Below are 18,983 nucleotides of genomic sequence, written 5' to 3'. Positions count from 1 at the left end.
AGCCCTTTCATAGACTGGTTCCCTCTTATATAGGCTACCAAGGCTTTGCTCATCAGTCCACTTAGATGCCATTTACTCCATTCATTAGCTATCTGTGCTTGGAAACACCTTCCTCCCTCACAATTCACCTAACCTACTTGATGGTAAAGATATAATCTCTCATTTATAACACCCTCATTTCCATGACAACAGACCAGTCTCACAGTGTAACCGGTACCAGAGTGATGCGGACTACTTAGAAATGCCTGTATTACCATAGTAGGAACACATGTTGAAGCATAGGCCATGCCCAATGTTCACCCCACCACCAAGTGGGGACACTCACCAATATGAAGATGCCCCAAGTCACTATTTGCCCCTTCAGAGGAGGACACAGGTCCAGGTGTCCCCAGACCCACACCCGAGCCCCCTGGCACACAGGTAGATTGGTGCCCAGAGCTCAGCACTCCAAGAAGAGCAAACATGTTAATAAATGCCCAAAACTTCCCAGTCACATGTACCAGTAAAGTACAAGCTCCCTGCCCAGCTCTGGTTACATTCCTTCTAGACTCAGTCTTCTCTCACACATATGCCTACTGGAGAGAAAGGGAGCTTGATTTTGTTTGTGCAAGCTTCACCATCAACCCGTCCCAGTGACAGCTCAATGCTTCTGGATCAATAATACATGCTCCCTGAAATGGATGCCTTTCTGAATGTGTTGAGTCACTCTGTCCTCTGACAGGTAACTTAAGCCTCCGGCCATCAATCTTTCATTTACTGGACATAATCCTCACATTAGAGTGACTCCAGGCAGCTGCTTTCATTTCACATTCACAATCCCTGAGTTCGGGGCCAGAGATACACTGCTCCCATGCTGCTGGAGAAACAGGATCTGGAAGGACAAGAGGCAACACAATGCACTGAAGACAAATTAAGTCTTGTACCACATCTTTTCCCAGGGTATGTTTACACTGCAATAAGGCATAACTGTGGCTGGGCCAGCTGACTCAGGCTCACAGGGCTTGGGCTGCAGGCCTATAAAACTTCCGGTGTAGACATTCGAGCTCAGGCTGGAGCGTGGGTTCTGAGACCCCCGGGGGGTGGGGGGAGGAGGTCTCTTCTCTCTAATCCACAGTTATGTAAATATATATGCAAATTATATGCCAGCCACAGGGTCCTAGCAAGGTGCCAATATGCTGTCTGGTGTCTCAAACTGTGAGCACTCCCAGTGTACAGGGTCAAGAATGGAAGCAGTTGTTGGGTTGTCAGGGTGTTATCAGCACAATTACTGCGGTAGCTATAGGTCAACTTAAGATTGTAATGTAGACATGCCTTTGATAGCCATTCCCATATGGAGACCACACGCAGCAAATAGTGAAAACATTCCAAAGCTACTGACTGCTCAACTGTACACGGAACAGGAAACTGCATGTATTTGCACAAATTGATTTACCACAAGAGGTTTTAGAAATGTAAGGTTAGTCAGCCCCAACTTACCTGCCTGATTTTTGTTACACTGAACCCAGTTCCCCCACTTTCCACCATATCCCTTACTCCCTCTCCTTTCCTAAAAGGAAATCCATCTATGCTCTTTGCTTTGGTCCCCTTCCTTGGTGAGATATCATTGCATTTTGTATTTCCCCTTGGATAGGTCTTCACTGCAGAATAAACTCGAGTAACTGGCAGCCAGGTCTCAACGCCAGTTAGCCTAGCCTGGGTGTGAGCAGCCACACTGCTGAGGCTTATCCAAGTTACTGTGTCCTCATGGCTGCTGCACTCATCTGTGTGTGTCACTAGGACAGCTGAGGCTATATCCCATGGGGTTGTGTGTTGCAGCATGCCAAGCCACTCTATGATTTTTTTCACCGCGAACTGTGTGAGAACTGTAGGGTGACCATACATCCCATTTTGGCCGGGACAGTCCCTTTTTTAAGCCCGGTCTCAGCAATCCCAACTTTTTTTCCCCCAAAAGGAGTCATTTGTCCCATTTGCTCTTACTGACTTGCTCAGTTGGCAAGAGCAAACAGGACACATGTTCACTTTTGTCAAAAAAGTGGGGTGTGGTATGGAGGGGGTGAGTGGAGATGCCAGTCCCCTGCAGGGGGATGGGGGGGCAGGAAGCAGTGTTCCAGCATGCAGGGGCCCCGCAGGGGTTCAGCAACCAGGCAACAGCCTCCTGTGGGGGGCCCCACAGGGTTCCAGGGACTGGGCAACAGCCTCACAGGTGGGGATGGGGGGAGGCGGCGTAGGGTTCCAGCAAGGGGCAACAGCCTACCGCGGGGGGGGAGCGAGGGGGGGAGGAGAAGAGGGGGCATGGTCCCAGCGACCGACAACAGCATTGAGGGGGAGACCCCTCGGGCGAGTGGCTCGGGGTGTCCTGTTTTCTTCTTGGGAAATATGGTCACCCTAGAGAATTGTCTACCCTTCTAGGCGCACACGGGGAATTGTGGGAGGGCACTGGAGGACAAGCAGCACTGGAGTGATTTAGCCTGCATCCTCATTGCAAAGTGAGTGAAAGCAGAACCCAAGCTCTAGCCCACACCCCCAACTGGACCAGCTAGCCTGGGTGTAAAGCACCACTTATCTTAGATAAGAGGGGTGAGTGTACGGGAACGGGGTAGGGGCAACACCCGGGTAAGAGCTCATGCTAACTCTACAGTGAAGGCAAACCCTTTGTGTGAACAGTTCTGCCCAAGTTTAACATTTACTAGTGCTCGTCAACATTTTTTGAAAGAAAAGTACTTTCCTCAAGAAGGGCCTTTTTTCAAAACCAGGATTTTTGCAAGTTTTCCATTTTTCAAAATGTTGCAATGTAACTCAATAACAGAAATATTGCCTGTTCACTCTGTAAAATGCTATTTCAACTGAGTGCTTTCATATTGACAGTTCGGATTGAAAAAATCCCATTTGATGTTTAAGCTGACCAAAGTCAAAAACGTTTTCCTTTTAGAAAACTACTGATTTTGAAAATAAAACAACAAAAAATACAGCAGCAAATTGAAAAAAATCTGTGACGAAGAAAAGAATGAAAACTCTTTTGAATTTTCCATGAAGTTTGGTCCTATTTTTTTTTTTCTATTAGCTCAAATACATACAGCTCCTTTCTTGACTTACAAATCACATCCCTAATTCACAACAGGTGACTGGTTTAGTAACTATTTACCACTAAATGACTAACTTTCCCTTGCATAAATTCTGAAAGCCCTGTCACCTCAACTCATCCTCTTTTCCAATCAGAATTAGTTCCACCTTTCCTCAGTTGCCTGACACAAGATACTAGTCTGGCCCACACAACCTTCATCAGGGCTCAGTCACACTCACTGTAGCATCTGTATTGTGTTTGTTGGGGAATGGAGAGAGATTACAAGACAGACCCATGCTGTCTCAAACACAGGCCTAATGAGACAGCTTCAGAGAAGAGCAAAGAAGTCACCCCAGTATATACATTACTGCCTGAACTCCAACCCTGTAAAACAATCTCATCGGTTGCTAGCCATTCTCCCTCCCAAATCTCCTGATAGTCAAGCAGTGACTGGGAGCTCTGGATCAGGTGTCAGGCACCCAGGACCCAAAAGACAGATTCAAGTTGTGATCACATTTCACTTAAAGGTTCTCTGCACACTCTTTCTAGGGGATTTCCTCTCCTCTGGTGCCTGTACGTGCTTAACTTCATAGGGTTTTAATTATTTACACATCTACAAAATTACAGCTCAATATCAAGTGAAACTCTTCTTTGGTTTAAAACTTCTCTCAATTTCTGAACCATTTGCGTATTATCTGTACACGCTAAATGGTGCACACAGCCACCTCTAGGTGCCCAAGGTACAAAATAAGAGCTGCACCTGGTAGAGTCTTGGTGTGGACAGAAAAAAATGGACCTACCTGTCAAACAGGTCAATTACAGACTGCATTTGCACAGAAAGAGACCCAGTAGAATGCCTGAGATGGGAGCACATACAGCTATTAGGTTTGAGATGAATCCATGGTAGGATCTATTGCAGGGGTCTCTCATTGGCCCGAGGGCCACATCACTGACACCCTCCCTCCCCCCCCTCGCTGCCCCCGGCCCTGCCCCCACTCCACCCCTTCCATGAAGCCCCGACTCTTCCCACCCCTTCCCTGAAGTCCCCACCCCAACTCTGCCCCCTCCCTGCCCCCAGAGGGTGCATGAGGGGTGTGGCCAGGCCTCAGGGCAGGGAGTTGAGGTGCAGGCAGGGGGCTCAGGGCAGGGAGTTGGGGGGCAGGGTGCAAGAGGGCTTCGGGCTCCGGGGTGGCAGCGGCGCACACTGGGGCCAGGGCAGGCTGCCGGCCCCGGCCCCACTCCGGGAAGTAGCTGGAACCATATCCCTGCAGCCCCTGGGAGAGGGGGACGCAGGGCTCCGCATGCTGCTTGCCACGCCTCCAGGTACCTCCCCTGAAGCTCCCATTGGCCATGGTTCCCCGTTCCCGGCCAATGGGAGCTGCGGAGGGGCGGTGCCTGGAAGCCAGGGCAACACACGGACAGTGCCCTCTGCTTCTCCCCCCCCCTCCGCCCCCGGCCACAGGGACATGATGCCAGCCGCTTCAGGGAGCGGCACAGGGCTCGAGGGGGGCAATCCTGTGGCTGTAGTTTGCCCACCCCTGGCCTGAAGGCAGGCCGGGGGGAGCGGGTGTGGGCCGCTTGGCGGGCCGCAGGAAATAGCGCGGGCTGCGTGTTTGAGACCCCTGATCTACTGCAAGGTTACCCACTGTGAAATTTTCCTCATTTATGAGCTCCACAAATGTAAATGTTTCACACCCTGTGGCTAGGAGGAGGCAGCTGCGGCTTACTGAGGCAGGAGTTTCTGCTTAAACCAAACACAAACGAGGGACTAGAGGGCTCAAGAGACAGGTAAAATGGGCTACAGAGCCTTTTACAGCTTTGGTTCACCCCAAAGTCTAAGTCACCGAAAGTTGTGGCTGTCAGACCCCGTGAGCTATGTCAGACATGGTCTCAGGCTAATTCCTTGTGGACAGATGTCTACATCACAACTGGTCCTCTTGCTAGTAGTCTCAGCAGAAAGGCCAAGAACTGGATGTAGCACCGAAGTTGACCTATCCTACTATGTGAGGTCAGAGCAAGCCACACTGGCAGGGTATGGGAGGCAGAAGACAGCGCTGCAGCTGCTCTTGTTATCCCTACTCTGTGGGCAGGGAGGGACCTCGGGCTTCAGAGCTATCAACATGGGACCTTTCACTAGCAACAAGTCAGCTTCACATTTGAAGACCGCAGCTGCCCTATTTGTATGTTCTGACCACAAGGAGCACCTGTCACAGCTCCTGCCACGTGAACTACGTGAGAACATCCATCCATGTCGCCAGCCATTCTTGTGTTTTTCTAACTCACACCAAGGAGGTCCATAAACAAAACTGTTCTTTTTCTCTGCAATACACTGGGCTTGCAAGCTATTACGAGATATCATCCTCCAGACTTCTCTGAAGAGATGGTCTCATTTCAACTTGCAGCGATTTAGAGCTTGGATTAAGAATGACTGAGAAGAGCAGACACTTCATTGTGCTAAAGGAACTGTGCAAGTTTCCCACACAGATATGTCACTGCCCCTCAGAGGCAACTACATCACTTGCCCCATAACCTCAGCCATGCTGAACACAACGCCATCTACAGCCTCAGAAACAACCCTGACATCATTATCAAAAAGGCTGACAAAGGAGGTGCTGTCGTCATCATGAATAAATTGGAATATGACCAAGAGGCTGCTAGACAGCTCTCTAACACCACATTCTACAGGCCATTATCCTCTGATCCCACTGAGGATTACCTAAAGAAACTACACCATCTGCTAAAAAAACTCCCTGACAAAGCACAGGAACAAATCTGTACAGACACATGCCTAGAACCCCGACCAGGGACATTCTATTTGCTACCCAAGATCCATAAACCTGGAAATCCTGGACGCCCCATCATCTCAGGCATTGGCACCCTAACATCAGGCTTGTCTGGTTATGTGGACTCTCTCCTCAGACCCTACGCTACCAGCACTCCTAGCTATCTTCGAGATACTACTGACTTCCTGAGGAAACTAGAATCCATCGGTGATCTTCCAGAAAACACCATCCTGGCCACTATGGACGTAGAAGCCCTCTACACCAATATTCCACACACAGATGGACTACAAGCTATCAGGAACAGTATCCCCGATAATGTCACAGCTAACCTGGTGGCTGAACTCTGTGACTTTGTCCTCACCCACAACTATTTCACATTTGGGGACAATATATACCTTCAAGTCAGCGGCACTGCTATGGGTACCCGCATGGCCCCACAGTATGCCAACATTTTTATGGCTGACTTAGAACAACGCTTCCTTAGCTCTCGTCCCCTAACGCCCCTACTCTACTTGCGCTACATTGATGACATCTTCATCATCTGGACCCATGGAAAAGAAGCCCTTGAGGAATTCCACCATGATTTCAATAATTTCCATCCCACCATCAACCTCAGCCTAGATCAATCCACACAAGCGGTCCATTTCCTGGACACTACTGTGCTAATAAGCGATGGTCACATAAATACCACCCTGTACCGGAAACCTACTGACCGCTACACTTACCTACATGCCTCCAGCTTCCATCCAGGACACACCACACGATCCATTGTCTACAGCCAAGCTCTAAGATATAACCGCATTTGCTCCAATCCCTCAGATAGAGACAAGCACCTACAAGATCTCTATCAAGCATTCTTAAAACTACAATACCCACCTGCTGAAGTGAAAAAACAGATTGACAGAGCTAGACGAGTACCCAGAAGTCACCTCCTACAAGACAGGGCCAACAAAGAAAATAACAGAACACCACTAGCTGTCACCTTCAGCCCCCAACTAAAACCTCTCCAGCGCATCATCAGAGATCTACAACCTATCCTGAAAGATGATCCTTTACTCTCACAGATCTTGGGAGACAGACCTGTCCTCGCTTACAGACAACCCCCCAACCTAAAGCAAATACTCACCAGCAACCACACATCACTGAACAAAAACACTGACCCAGGAACCTATCCTTGTAACAAAGCCCGATGCCAACTCTGTCCACATATCTATTCAGGTGACACCATCATAGGGCCTAATCACATCAGCCATACCATCAGGGGCTCGTTCACCTGCACATCTACCAATGTGATATATGCCATCATGTGCCAGCAATGCCCCTCTGCCATGTACATTGGCCAAACCGGACAGTCTCTACGCAAAAGAATTAATGGACACAAATCTGACATCAGGAATCATAATACTCAAAAACCAGTGGGAGAACACTTTAACCTGTCTGGCCATTCTTTGACAGACCTGCGGGTGGCTATCTTAAAACAGAAAAACTTCAAAAACAGACTCCAATGAGAGACTGCTGAGCTGGAATTGATATGCAAACTAGACACAATCAACTCAGGGCTAAATAGGGATTGGGAATGGCTGAGCCATTACAAACATTGAATCTATCTCCCCTTGTAAGTATTCTCACACTTGCTTCTTATCAAACTGTCTGTACTGGGCTATCTTGATTATCACTTCAAAAGTTGTTTTTTTTTCTCTTACTTAATTGGCCTCTCAGACTTGGTAAGACAACTCCCACCTGTTCATGCTCTCTGTATGTGTGTATATATATCTCCTCAATATATGTTTCACTCTATATGCATCCGAAGAAGTGGGTTGTAGCCCACGAAAGCTTATGCTCTAATAAATTTGTTAGTCTCTAAGGTGCCACAAGTACTCCTGTTATTTTCACCCTCAATGGCAAACCACATGAACTCCTTCCACATACAGATCTGTCAATGTACCTCAATCCCAAACCGTAGCCAGGTTCTACATTTTGTGACTTACCTAAGGACAACCTAGATCTCAAGTTTGTTTTCAAAACAAGAAGATATAGATGATCCAGATTTATTCTGTAGCCAAAGCAAGTTGTGTTGTATATTTGCCGTATTTCTGATCCAAAAAGAGAAGCTGTTATCCCGATTTATGCTTTGTGCCTTCAATGCACAGCACATGCATTTTTCAGCTAAAGTTAAAAAATTAGCCTCTTGCAGCGTGGGCTTGGTTACAAGGAAACTGAGGCATTATGGGGAGCACTGACAAATAATTAGCCCCATGCATGCTTCCGGAAAGGCAGGAGTCGTCAGATGAGGAATGTGGCAAAGTAACTGGCTGGACACATGAATGATTCCTTACTTCTGCCACTTGGTGATGTTTACAAGAGGAAAGCAAGGGACTAATTTTCATTTGCTGCCTCAAGTCACACGCTCTGCTTGGAAATCGTAACAAGGATTTTAAAGTGCTGGTCAGCAACTTGTCTGGCAGGCAGTAAGCAATTCTGTTTCACTTGTTCAGACTGGCTTTTCTAGGATTTTTCCTAGTTTGCCTGAAGCAATCTGTTGTTATAATCCTGGATCCATACACAGATCTGTCACTGCACTGTCCACCCCCACCACAGGGAACAGCAGACTCTGTATTCTATCACCTGATGAGAACACCCCCTTCCCCCAAACCCAAATTCCTATGGCTGAGAATAGAGGAAGTATAAGATACTACTATACATGATTAAAACAAGAGTGCTTTGACTAGACTGGAAAGCTGAAGTCAATCAACTTCTCCTTTTCACTATGAGCAGACAAGAGGAAGTGCTCTCCACTCCATCTTGACTATGACTGACTGCTCCACTGTCAGAGGGTGCTTCAGAGTACAGTTTATACCAAACAGATTAGTCCTTCTTTACAGCCCTCCAGCATATTCATCATGACCTCTTGAAAACAGAAGCCCAGCACTGAACATACACGGACATGCCATGCCCTTAAGTAAGGGAAAGGATGTGCCAGTCATGTTACATTTATAGCAAGCAACGGGAGGAGAGATTCCTGGGAAGCGCCTTTTTGCAACAGAGAGTATTTTGCGGAGTTTTCAAGGTCCATGGGTTGAAGTCTCTGATCTGACCATGAGCACTGAGAGTTTTGGTACAATGAGATGGGAAACAAAGTCTGTGATATTCTCAGCAGTGCACAAGCAGTTAGCATAGACTCAAAGACTAAGTCCAGAAGGGACCGTGGTGATCATTTAATCTGTCCTCCTGCACATTGCAGGCCACAGAACTTCACGAACCCATTCCTGTAATAGGCCAAAAAGCCTCTGGCTGAGTTACTGAAGTGCTCAAATCTTGAAGATTTCAAGTTACAGAGAATCCACCATTTTACTCTAATTCTAACCAGGAAGTGACTCATGCCCAACACTGCAGAGGAAGGCAAAAAAGCCAATGGTCTCTGCCAATCAGATGTAGACAAAAATTCCTTCCTGACCCCAAATACCTGTAGAAACTCAGAGCCCTCCCCATCTGGTGTCCCATCTCCAGCCACTGGAGAGGTTTACTAATAGTAGTCGCGGATGGGCCACATGCCACTGTTGGCAATCTCATCATACCATCCCCTCCATAAACTTATCAAGCTGAGTCTTGAAACAAGTTAGATTTTTTGGCCACACCGCTCCCCTGGGAAGGCTGTTCCAGAACTTCACTCCTTTGATGGTTACTAATCTTTGTCTAATTTCAAGCCTAAACTTATTGATGGCCAGCTATATCTATTTGTCTTTGTGCCAACATTGGCCCTTAATTTAAATAATTCCTCTTCCTCCCTGGTGTTTACCCCTCTGATGTATTTATAGAGAGCAACCATATGACGGTTGGTTAAAATACAGTATGGTCCTTGTCCCTTTATTCCCTCTTGGTTTCTTCCATTCTTTTCCTTCACTTTGTTTCCTTAACCCATTCTTTGGTGGGTTTGTTCTTTTTAGTTTTCCTTTTTCCTCCTTCCCAATAAAGAAAACAGGCTTGGAGCTCAGAGCTTTACAACATTCTCTTGCAGCCATGTATATAAATAGAGCCAGGTGTCAATGCTGGACTTAGTTCACATCCAGTCTTTCAGCTTACTACTCCCTGGGGCCCTATTCTCCCCCACTAGGACAGGAGTAAGTCCCACTGAAATCCATGGGAATCACTTGAATCTATGGGTGGAGAATATGGCCACCAGAATTTCTTATGCATTAAAGAGCTCTATAGTCATTTCTAACTGCCAGGCGGTGCATGTCAGTGGACCTGAAGAGCCATTTGAACTTGCAAGTCCTCTCAGCATCTATCAGGGCTGGTATCAGGGCCTGGCCATGGGTGGCCCATGTGCAAGGGTCAGTTACCAAGTTGCGATCAGGAGAGGAGTTGCAGAGCCAGAGTCAGGGGTTCATGGCAAGGAAAGGTCTGGAGCAGAAGCAAGCAGGCAGTCTGCATCATTGCTCAGACAGCTCCCTGAGATGGCTTCCTGGTTTGTATACTGCCATGGGCCAATCAGTGGGCTGCAGGGGCCCACTACAGAGGCTCCACTGGGTGGTACTTCCTGCAGTGTCTAGCCTCACAGGGTCCCCCAGCAGAAACCCAGTTTGAGGTTCTGGTGGCAACACAGAAGTGCTGGCAGCCCGGAACACCCACAGTCCCATGTTTTAGTCCTGCAGGCTCGTACAGCACCTATGAAAGCTACTGTTTAGATGGACAGCAGTGAGGTGGTGGAGCGGGGGATTGACACAGGAACAGGAACCAGCAGCCACAGGGGAGGCCATCGAATTCTCTCTGCTTGCTTTCTTTTCACGTCCATTGGTCTTTCACCGCAAAACTGATCACATGCCACAGTTGCAACAGTTTCTAGGGAAGAGTGTTCACTCTGGGATTAAATCTGCATTTTCAGTCCCCCTTAAAGAGTAAAAATTGGGGAAGGGAAAATATGCTGTGTTCAGGTCAGTGTATGTTACAGCCTCTTTCAAAACCCAGTGACGTCAGTGGGCTTTGGATCAGGTCCTATATGAAAGCTATCGTCTCTTTTAGTAAGATACATAAGATCCACAGATTTTAAAGCATAAAAGAACATCTAGTCTGAGCTTCCTGCATAGCACAGACCACAGAATTTCTCCTAGTAATTTCTGCATCAAACCCATAACTTCTGTCTGCGCTTTTAAGAAAGACATCCCATCTGGATTTAAGAATTGCCATGATGGAGAATCCACCACATCCCTTGATAAGCTATTCCAGTGGTTACGTATCTCACTCTTTAAAGTTTGCATGTGATTTCTAACCTGATGAGAAGCTAGACACTCCAAGTAGGTCATTTTAATGACCGGCAGGTTCCCATTAACAAGGGACAATTAAAGTGAGACAAACCTTATATAGCCACAGCTTCATAAAACCAGGGAGGTAGCCCCAGATTCAAGATGAGGTCAAACTTCTTGAAAAGTCAGCAATGGAAAACTCAAAGGACTCTCTTTCTTCCAGGACACCCAGCTAGGCTGCTTTTACTTCAAACTGACCACCCCGTCAGGCTGTATTTAATTGTCACTTCCTCCTCAAGCCCTCATGTGGAATTTCCATAAAACGAGTCACAAATGAAGTCCAGTGGATTATCTGAATCCTGTAATAAGAAATCTTTTCTTATTTACTCTGTGCCATCTGGACAGCCCAACCCTGTCCTCTAATGTAGCAGGCATTGACTGTGGAGTAAACAAAGTAGCATCTATTGTTTCAGCAAGGCAGGTACTGCAAGAGCAAGCACTAGAGAAAGGTCACTGTGAAACCCAATGGGATCAGAGGAGGAGAGTTATCCTCAGCTACAAAACAAAACATATCTACATACCCCATTATTTCTGCAGCCTTCCTTATATGCAGACATGTCTCTTTGCTCTCCTTCCTTGCAGACACAAATTTAGAGCCGTCTCACACAAGCCTGCTGAGCTGGCACCTTGTATCAGTGCCGGTTTTTAGATATTAGACATGCTGAATCAGGGAACGGAGGCCCTGAAAAGTTTTACCTACCTTGAAGAAATTATTCTCACGTCACTTCATGCTTTCTGCTCTGCTAGTATTTGGCCCTGGCTCAGGGCCTTGCCCCAACTGCTGTGTCCTGCCAGACTGAAAAGTCATGCTTATAAATCTGGGACTAGGCAACAGGGCAGGTAAAGGTGGCACCTGAATCCTGGAGTCCCCACAAAGGAGAACTGAAGACACAAGTGCGGAGATAAGCACTGGGAAAATGATTTTCCACTAAGCCAGCCTGGCACTTAGTAAAGATCCCACATATCTGTTCATCTTTCCATACAGCATGTAATGAGGAAAACCATGAGTGGACCAAAGGGGTCACAACGGAAAGTAAGGTCAGGATGTGGCATCACCAGTCACTCCGTTCTGGACAGTGTGGGCATCCTGAATTAGTCTAATCTGGTACCAACTGGCCATTGCTAGCTGGCTGTTTGTAGCCTGTCCTGAGCTGGCTGACACCTATCCTATAGCAGTACTTTGAAGAGCTGCCCCTTACCGTGAAGGCCAAACCGAAAACATTCCAAGAACAGGGAGGATCTGGAAAATTCCTCCTTCCTTGCAATTACCAGCCTCAGACATTCACAATAGAAGGCAACACTGGAATCAGATTCAAGCCATCGCCATTTCTGATATGACATTATCCATTCTTTATAGGAGAAAAAAAGATGACAATAATACTACCATGATGGGAAGTCTCTCCACAACAGTAGAGGACAAAAAGATATGAAACACACTCAGCAGATTTCCTTAAAGAACTGCCACAGCCTGAGCTCGGTGTCTTAGGCATTTGATAAGCAGATTTATATTTAAAAAGGAACTGTATCTCCTGGAAGCTTCAACATGAAGCACTGAATGTGCGTGGATCCAATCGTCATTTACTGCCTCCCAAAGGACAGACGAAGGCTCAGGTCAAATGGCACTGGGTGCTTTAGCCTGCAATGGACAGAGAGCGCTAAGCCTTTCCTGCTCTGCCACCTTCTACACTGGGGTAAAGAACGCCGTTGGAAGTTCAGTAGCACAGTTTGCATCCACATAATTCAGTTTTGAAACCACACTACAAGCTTGTCCCACAATAACATCTGAAACGATCTCCCTTAACAAGTCTCAAACATGATTCTGATTTGGTTCCTGGCGGAACAATCTGGAGGCGCTAACCCAGATTTCACTCTCACAGCTAAATCCTACCAGGGGAAATTTTAAACCAGGCTAGCTTTCCCCAGGCCAGACAGTGCTAGAGGCAGGCAGCTGCACCACTATAAGCTACTGACTAGACAAAGTTAAACTTGGTGGGATACAAAGGAGTTTTACTCACTGATCTCCTCTGTCACTGTGGTGCTAATCTGCAATTACTTAAAAAGAAATTCAAACCTCCTCCCTGTTAACTTGCAGGTTGATGAGGGAAAGGGTGTGTAACTGGGTTGTAAGGAAGACAGGAAGTGATGATGTGCATTGCCCTGGAGAGAGACCAAAACAGCATCAGGTTCATGGCTGACTGTAAGGGCAGGCACTATGAGTCACTTCTCAGGAACGTCACTGGCTGACCACACCAACGCCTGAGAGATTTCAGAGGGGGGTGGGAAATAAGATGGACTAACTTTGGAATTAACTCTATTCTGCCCAATGAAGAATGCACCTGGTCTGAGAGTTGAAAGAATAAGAGAAGGGGGAGGAGGTGCTAGGCTTAATCTACTCTTGTATTTTTCTTTACTTCTGTGACCTACTGGGCTACATTACAATGCTGTGCACATAACATGGGATATTCTCCTCCCCCTCCCCACCCAGGTCATCAGCTCAAATTCAGCCCATAATGGCTGCAACTCATTACGGTCTGATGGCTGCTTACTGACTTTTAAGAAGTGAGCTGATGGGTTTCACTTCTGTTTCTGGTAGCAGGGATCCAGCATCTAAATTCACACCAGGTTTGGCAGCCTTAGCAGAGATGTATAGGACTGGATTGGCCATGGACTCCCCTTTTATTCCAGATGGAGGCAGCACTCTGGCAGAGCACCGTGGATAGCCCATGACAAAGAGGAGTGACCTAGCCACTGGATAAGAACATTGATGGTTATGCCAGAATGCTGAGATCATTGCATCAGGAGAGCCTAGAGTGACAAACATGTAATACTCTCAATAACCATTTCTCAGTACAGCTCTTTCTGGAGCATACAAAGGGAGAGGCTATTCTTGGCTTTGTCCTTGAGTAACAGAAGTTTATACAGGAAGAAAGTGGTTGAGCCACTAAGTAACAGTGACCATAAATTCAACACACTTGCAAAAAGATCACACTAATATGTTTAATATAAGGATACATTCAGTATTACTGAGATCTATTATATTGCCCAGTCTATCCAGGGTAGTGGAAGAAGCATCACCACTTGATTCATTAAAATCAGACTGGACAAAACACTGAAGTATATACTTTAGAGAACAACCGTGCCTTGTCCAAGGGGATGAGCAAGATGACCTCAGAGGTTGCATCTCTAACTTCTATGCTCTCATATTGACGGTGTTGCTTAATTTATGCAACATTTTAAGTCTTGATTAATATTGTAAGTTAGTTACCAGGTAGAAAAACAATATAAAGTAATGAAAAGCCCCGCAGTTAGGACTCTTAAATCTGAGTACAATTACCATCACCTCCCATGGCTCATTTAGCTACCCCCCCTCAATTGTCTGGCTATTCTTTCTGAAGCTACCTTCTTCATTCAAGAAGAGTCAGCTGCTTCCAAAGAAGTTCTAGAGGACATTAAAAAGATAATTCTTACTAAATTCCAATAAACAGCTGCACCCTCAGGCTAGTCAGGACTTGGAGATGCCTCCAAAGAAATTCTAGGGGACATGGGGGTGATACTTAGAATGCTTCCCTTGAAGTAAATACGGCACCAGGGTTCCACAGCCGTGTTAGGGGGCACTGTGGTAGTGGAGGTGAGACAAAACCAATACCCTGACCACACATGCTCATTAAAGATCCATGGCACTTTGTGCTAGAGTAGGGCTGGTAACTCCAAAGTAATGACCAAATTCTAATTTAAGGAACTATATTCTGACTATTGAAATTCCTCCAACTGAAACCCAGGGGAAGGCATTCCTTCCTCTTGCTAAAACAAACAAAAAGCTGTGTAGGTTTGCTGTTGCAGATTGGTGGTCATGTTCCCCCCCAGAGGCACCTGCAAATCTGTAAAAGGTGAACACACAATTGGCACTTAAACAGTAGTGTAAAGAACTTTGGAACAAAGTTTCTAGAATATCTGGTTGGAGCCTTTGTTCTATCAACTGGGATGGGACTTATCATCAAAGGACCAGGAATACACCTGAAGTCCAGAAGGTTAACTCTGGCTGGTCCCATGGAATGTTTGGTTGGCCACAAGACAGATAGCCTCAGCAACTAGGGACACAGTGACACAGCCACAAACGTATCTTTTGATTGCATTCTCAATTGTTAATGCCCATTCAGGACTGGGATCTGCTTTGGAGGGACGTGATTTGCCCAAACTTGTACAGCTGAATAGCTGATCTAAGGGCTTTCTGTAGAGTACAAAACCACCATACCAGTGCACTGCTCTCTGCCATCGAGAGCCGTCCATGCTAGAATATTTGTATTAGTAGCATAGACAACCAATGCAGTGATTGTTATTACTGTTGGAAACAGTGTTCTGATTTAGCCAAGTTTTTAAACACTCAAGGACGCAACACCATGGACATAAGAATGGCCATACTGGGTCAGGCCAAAGGTCCATCTAGCACAGTATCCTGTCTTCCGACAGTGGCCAATGCCAAGTGCCCCAGAGAGAATGAACAAAACAGGTAATCATCAAGTGATCCATCCCATCACCCATTCCCAACTTCTGGCAAACAGAAGCTAGAGACACCATCACTGCCCATCCTGGCTAATAGCCATTGATGGACCTATCCTTCATTCATTTATCTAGTTCTTTTTTGAACCCTGTTATAGTCTTGGCCTTCACAACATCCTCTGGCAAAGAGTTCCATAGGTTGACTGTGGAACAGATGGATAGCTGGGCCAAACCAGAGCAGTGTGGGGCCATGGGAGTACCAGGCAGGCAATGTGAGCGAGCAGAGCTAGGCATCCAGGATTGGGAGGAGCTCCCCTAGTCTGGGAGGGCTGCAGAGTGCTGATCATGAAGGACCCCGGTGAATCCCAGACACAAGATGGGAGTGTTGGAGCCTGTGGCTGGTGAGCTGAGGAACGGGGGGAAGCAGTGAGTCGGATGTACGTCAGAGCTGCTGGGATGTGAGTGAGAGCAGTCAGAAGGTTGTTGGGGTATATGTGGACAACAAGGGGCATTCGGGGGACTGTGAGAGAGTTAGACAAAGAAGGGCATTCTGGGGTCTCTATGGGGTGGTGTCACTTTAAGGAGGATGTCCCTCCCCAATTTCCACAGCACATAAGACCCCAACATTCTTTAATCTGGGCCTGATTAGATATTAGTGGATCTTTAAGTGACCCTGCTGGGACAGTGTCTCATGCAGTTTTGAGAGATGTAAGACATTTATCATCAAGTCTGGCTTTATGTGCCTGTCTGCTCCCTGGAAGTTCTTTGTAAAATGTTACAAATAAGAGAATAAAAGGTATGGGAGATGAATATTTCAACTCCTCCCCTGCCCTCCATCCCAACATTAGCATGGCACTGCTGCCTTTAACTCTGGATCAAACCCTGCACTCTCTTCAAACTTTCACAGCCATGACGCATCTAGAGTTGAAATGAGACCCAAGTAAATCTAAACACATGGATGCTATTTAAGCTTCAACTAGACTTTTGTGCGACCACGTTAAAAAATGAGACACACACGCACGCACAAATCAAGCAGCCGCCTGCTTTGCAGGAAGGGAAATGGTTCCCGAGATTATGATTCACACTGCAGAGCTAAACGTGTTGTTATGAGATAATGGAGCAGCAAAGGAAAAGCAAGAACATTTCAGATGGACAAAGTTACTGATAAACAGCTTACTAAGCACAAAGACAGGACACTAAGATATCTATAGGATGCATTTGCACCCATTTTCTATAGAACCAAATATTGGCAGGGAACATTTATAGAAACCATAGGAGAGAAGATCCTGCAGCCATACCAAGCTCAGTGCTGTAGAAGGGAAGGTGCTGAAGGCTTGGTGAGAGGCTGGATGTTTAAGCCATCAAGTCTATAGGCTTTATAGCAGAGATAACTTAGAGAATTTTTTCACTTCAAGGTCCCAGAAACAAAGGCAAGGTTTTCATCTCAAGGCCAAAAGACCAAAAACATCAAGACACTTGATCACGGCCTTGGATAGACCAAGAGACTACCTACACTTGACCCACACGTCCAAGAATATAAAAGCAAGATGCCAGTGCAGACAACGCAGCACATACAGGCTCTGTACTTGGCTTGTAAGCGCTTTGGGGCAAGGACTCTCTTTAGTCTGTATCCGTACAGCGCCTGGCACAGGGGGGTCCTGGTCTACATCTGGGGCTCCCAGGCATTACCACAATACAACTACTAAACAGCAGAAACGTGACTGCCTGTAGGAGGACCGAGTGGGATACACAACCTCCCCAGGGACATCTGTTGCTGTGGGACTACGGGCTGTATAGGGCCAAGATCTGGAGAAGGGGCACTGCTGTGGGTCGGGCAGTAAGTACATAGGGCACATGGGGAGCCAGGTGTGTCGAGGAGACATGCAACCCCCTAGGGCAGAGATCCTGCTCCAGGCTCCACAGAGTCTCGCTATAAGGGCATCAATAAGGGAGAGGGTAGGCTGGGCGCTGGGGGGCGCAGCCCGAACCCCCAGAGAGCCGCGGCAGCGCAGGCAGGGCCAGGGGAGATCCGGGCGGGGACGGGGAGGTCCGGCCCGGACGGGTATTGCGGCCCGGTCCGCGCGGTGACAGAAGGTTCCGGCCGGGCGGGGCTGGCCGAGCGGCCCCGCCGCACTTACCGTGGATGCCGGTCTGGTGAGCCATGGCTCCGCTCCCGCCCTGGCCGCTGCGTCCCGGGCAGGAAACGGCTCTGGCAGAAGCACCGCCCGCTTCCGGGTTCCGCCGCCTCTGCGGGGCGGGGCCTGGATGGGCTCTGCGAGGGGCCCGGACCCTGCACAGCCCAGAGACCTGGGGAGTCCTCGGGGTTGCGGGGGCTGCGCCGCTGGCAGGGCCGCTATGGGCGGAGCACCCGGGCTCGCTTAGCCAACTGGGCGTGGGCCCTACGGGGCCCCGGTACACGGGGCACGGCCTCGTGCCAGCTGGGGGGGATGGGCTGTGCTGGGCGCTGTACAAACACCTCGTCCCACTCCCAGCCCCTGCCCCGCCTCGTGCTGGGTGTCGTACACACACCTCGTCCCAGCCCCTCCCCCGCACCGTGCTAGGCGCTGCACACGCACCTCGTCCCAGCTCTTGCCCTGCCCCGTGCTAGGCGCTGCACACACACCTCGTCCCTGCCATGCCCCGTGCTGGGCGCTGCACACACACCTCGTCCCAGCTCTTGCCCTGCCCCATGCTGGGCGCTGCACACGCACCTCGTCCCAGCCCCTCCCTCACACTGTGCTGGATGCTGCACACACACCTCGTCCCAGCTAGCCCCCTGCATGCTGTGCTAGGCGCTGTACACACACCTTGTCCCAGCTAGCCCCCTGCATGCTGTGCTAGGCGCTGTACACACACCTGTCCCAGACAGCCCTTGCCCCACGCTGTGCTGGGTGCTGTACACACCTCTTGTCACAGCCTCTGCCCCGTGCTGTGCTGGGCCCTGTACACACACCTTGTCCCAGACAGCCCCTGCCAGATGCTGTGCTGGAAGCTGTACAAACACCTTGTGACACAGCCTCCACCCCACCCTGTGCTAGGCGCTGTACGCACCTTGTCACAGCCCCTGCCCCACACCGTTCCAGGTGCTACAGACACACCTTGTCCCAGCCCCTCCCCCATGCTCTGCTAGGCTCTGCACGCACACCTCATCACAGCCCCTCCCCCGTACTGTGCTGGGCACTGCACACACACCTCATCCCTGCCCCGCCCCATGCTGGGCGCTGCACACACATCTTGTCACAGCCCCTCCCCCGCATCGTGCTGGGCACTCCCTGCCCCAGCCCTTCTCCCACACTGTGCTCAGCACTGTACACACACCTTGTCCAGCCCCTGCCGCATGCT

The 18,983-nt window shown here is 48.4% G+C and overlaps 1 protein-coding gene across 2 annotated transcripts in view; it reads right to left on the bottom strand.

Annotated features, from left to right (window-relative positions):
• Positions 1–17,839, bottom strand: part of TWF2 (twinfilin actin binding protein 2) — an 89,252-nt gene extending 71,413 nt beyond the window's left edge. For both annotated transcript variants that reach the window (XM_065407378.1, XM_065407377.1), the window contains exon 1: positions 17,780–17,839. In XM_065407378.1, the coding sequence (XP_065263450.1) occupies positions 17,780–17,804 (25 nt within the window). In that variant the 5' untranslated portion in view covers positions 17,805–17,839. The remainder of the gene's footprint in view (positions 1–17,779) is intronic.
• Between the last annotated feature and the right edge of the window lie 1,144 nt (positions 17,840–18,983).

Source organism: Emys orbicularis, chromosome 7, assembly GCF_028017835.1.
Source record: "Emys orbicularis isolate rEmyOrb1 chromosome 7, rEmyOrb1.hap1, whole genome shotgun sequence".
Classification (NCBI taxonomy): domain Eukaryota; kingdom Metazoa; phylum Chordata; order Testudines; family Emydidae; genus Emys; species Emys orbicularis.
This window is presented reverse-complemented; position numbering and strand designations above follow the sequence as displayed.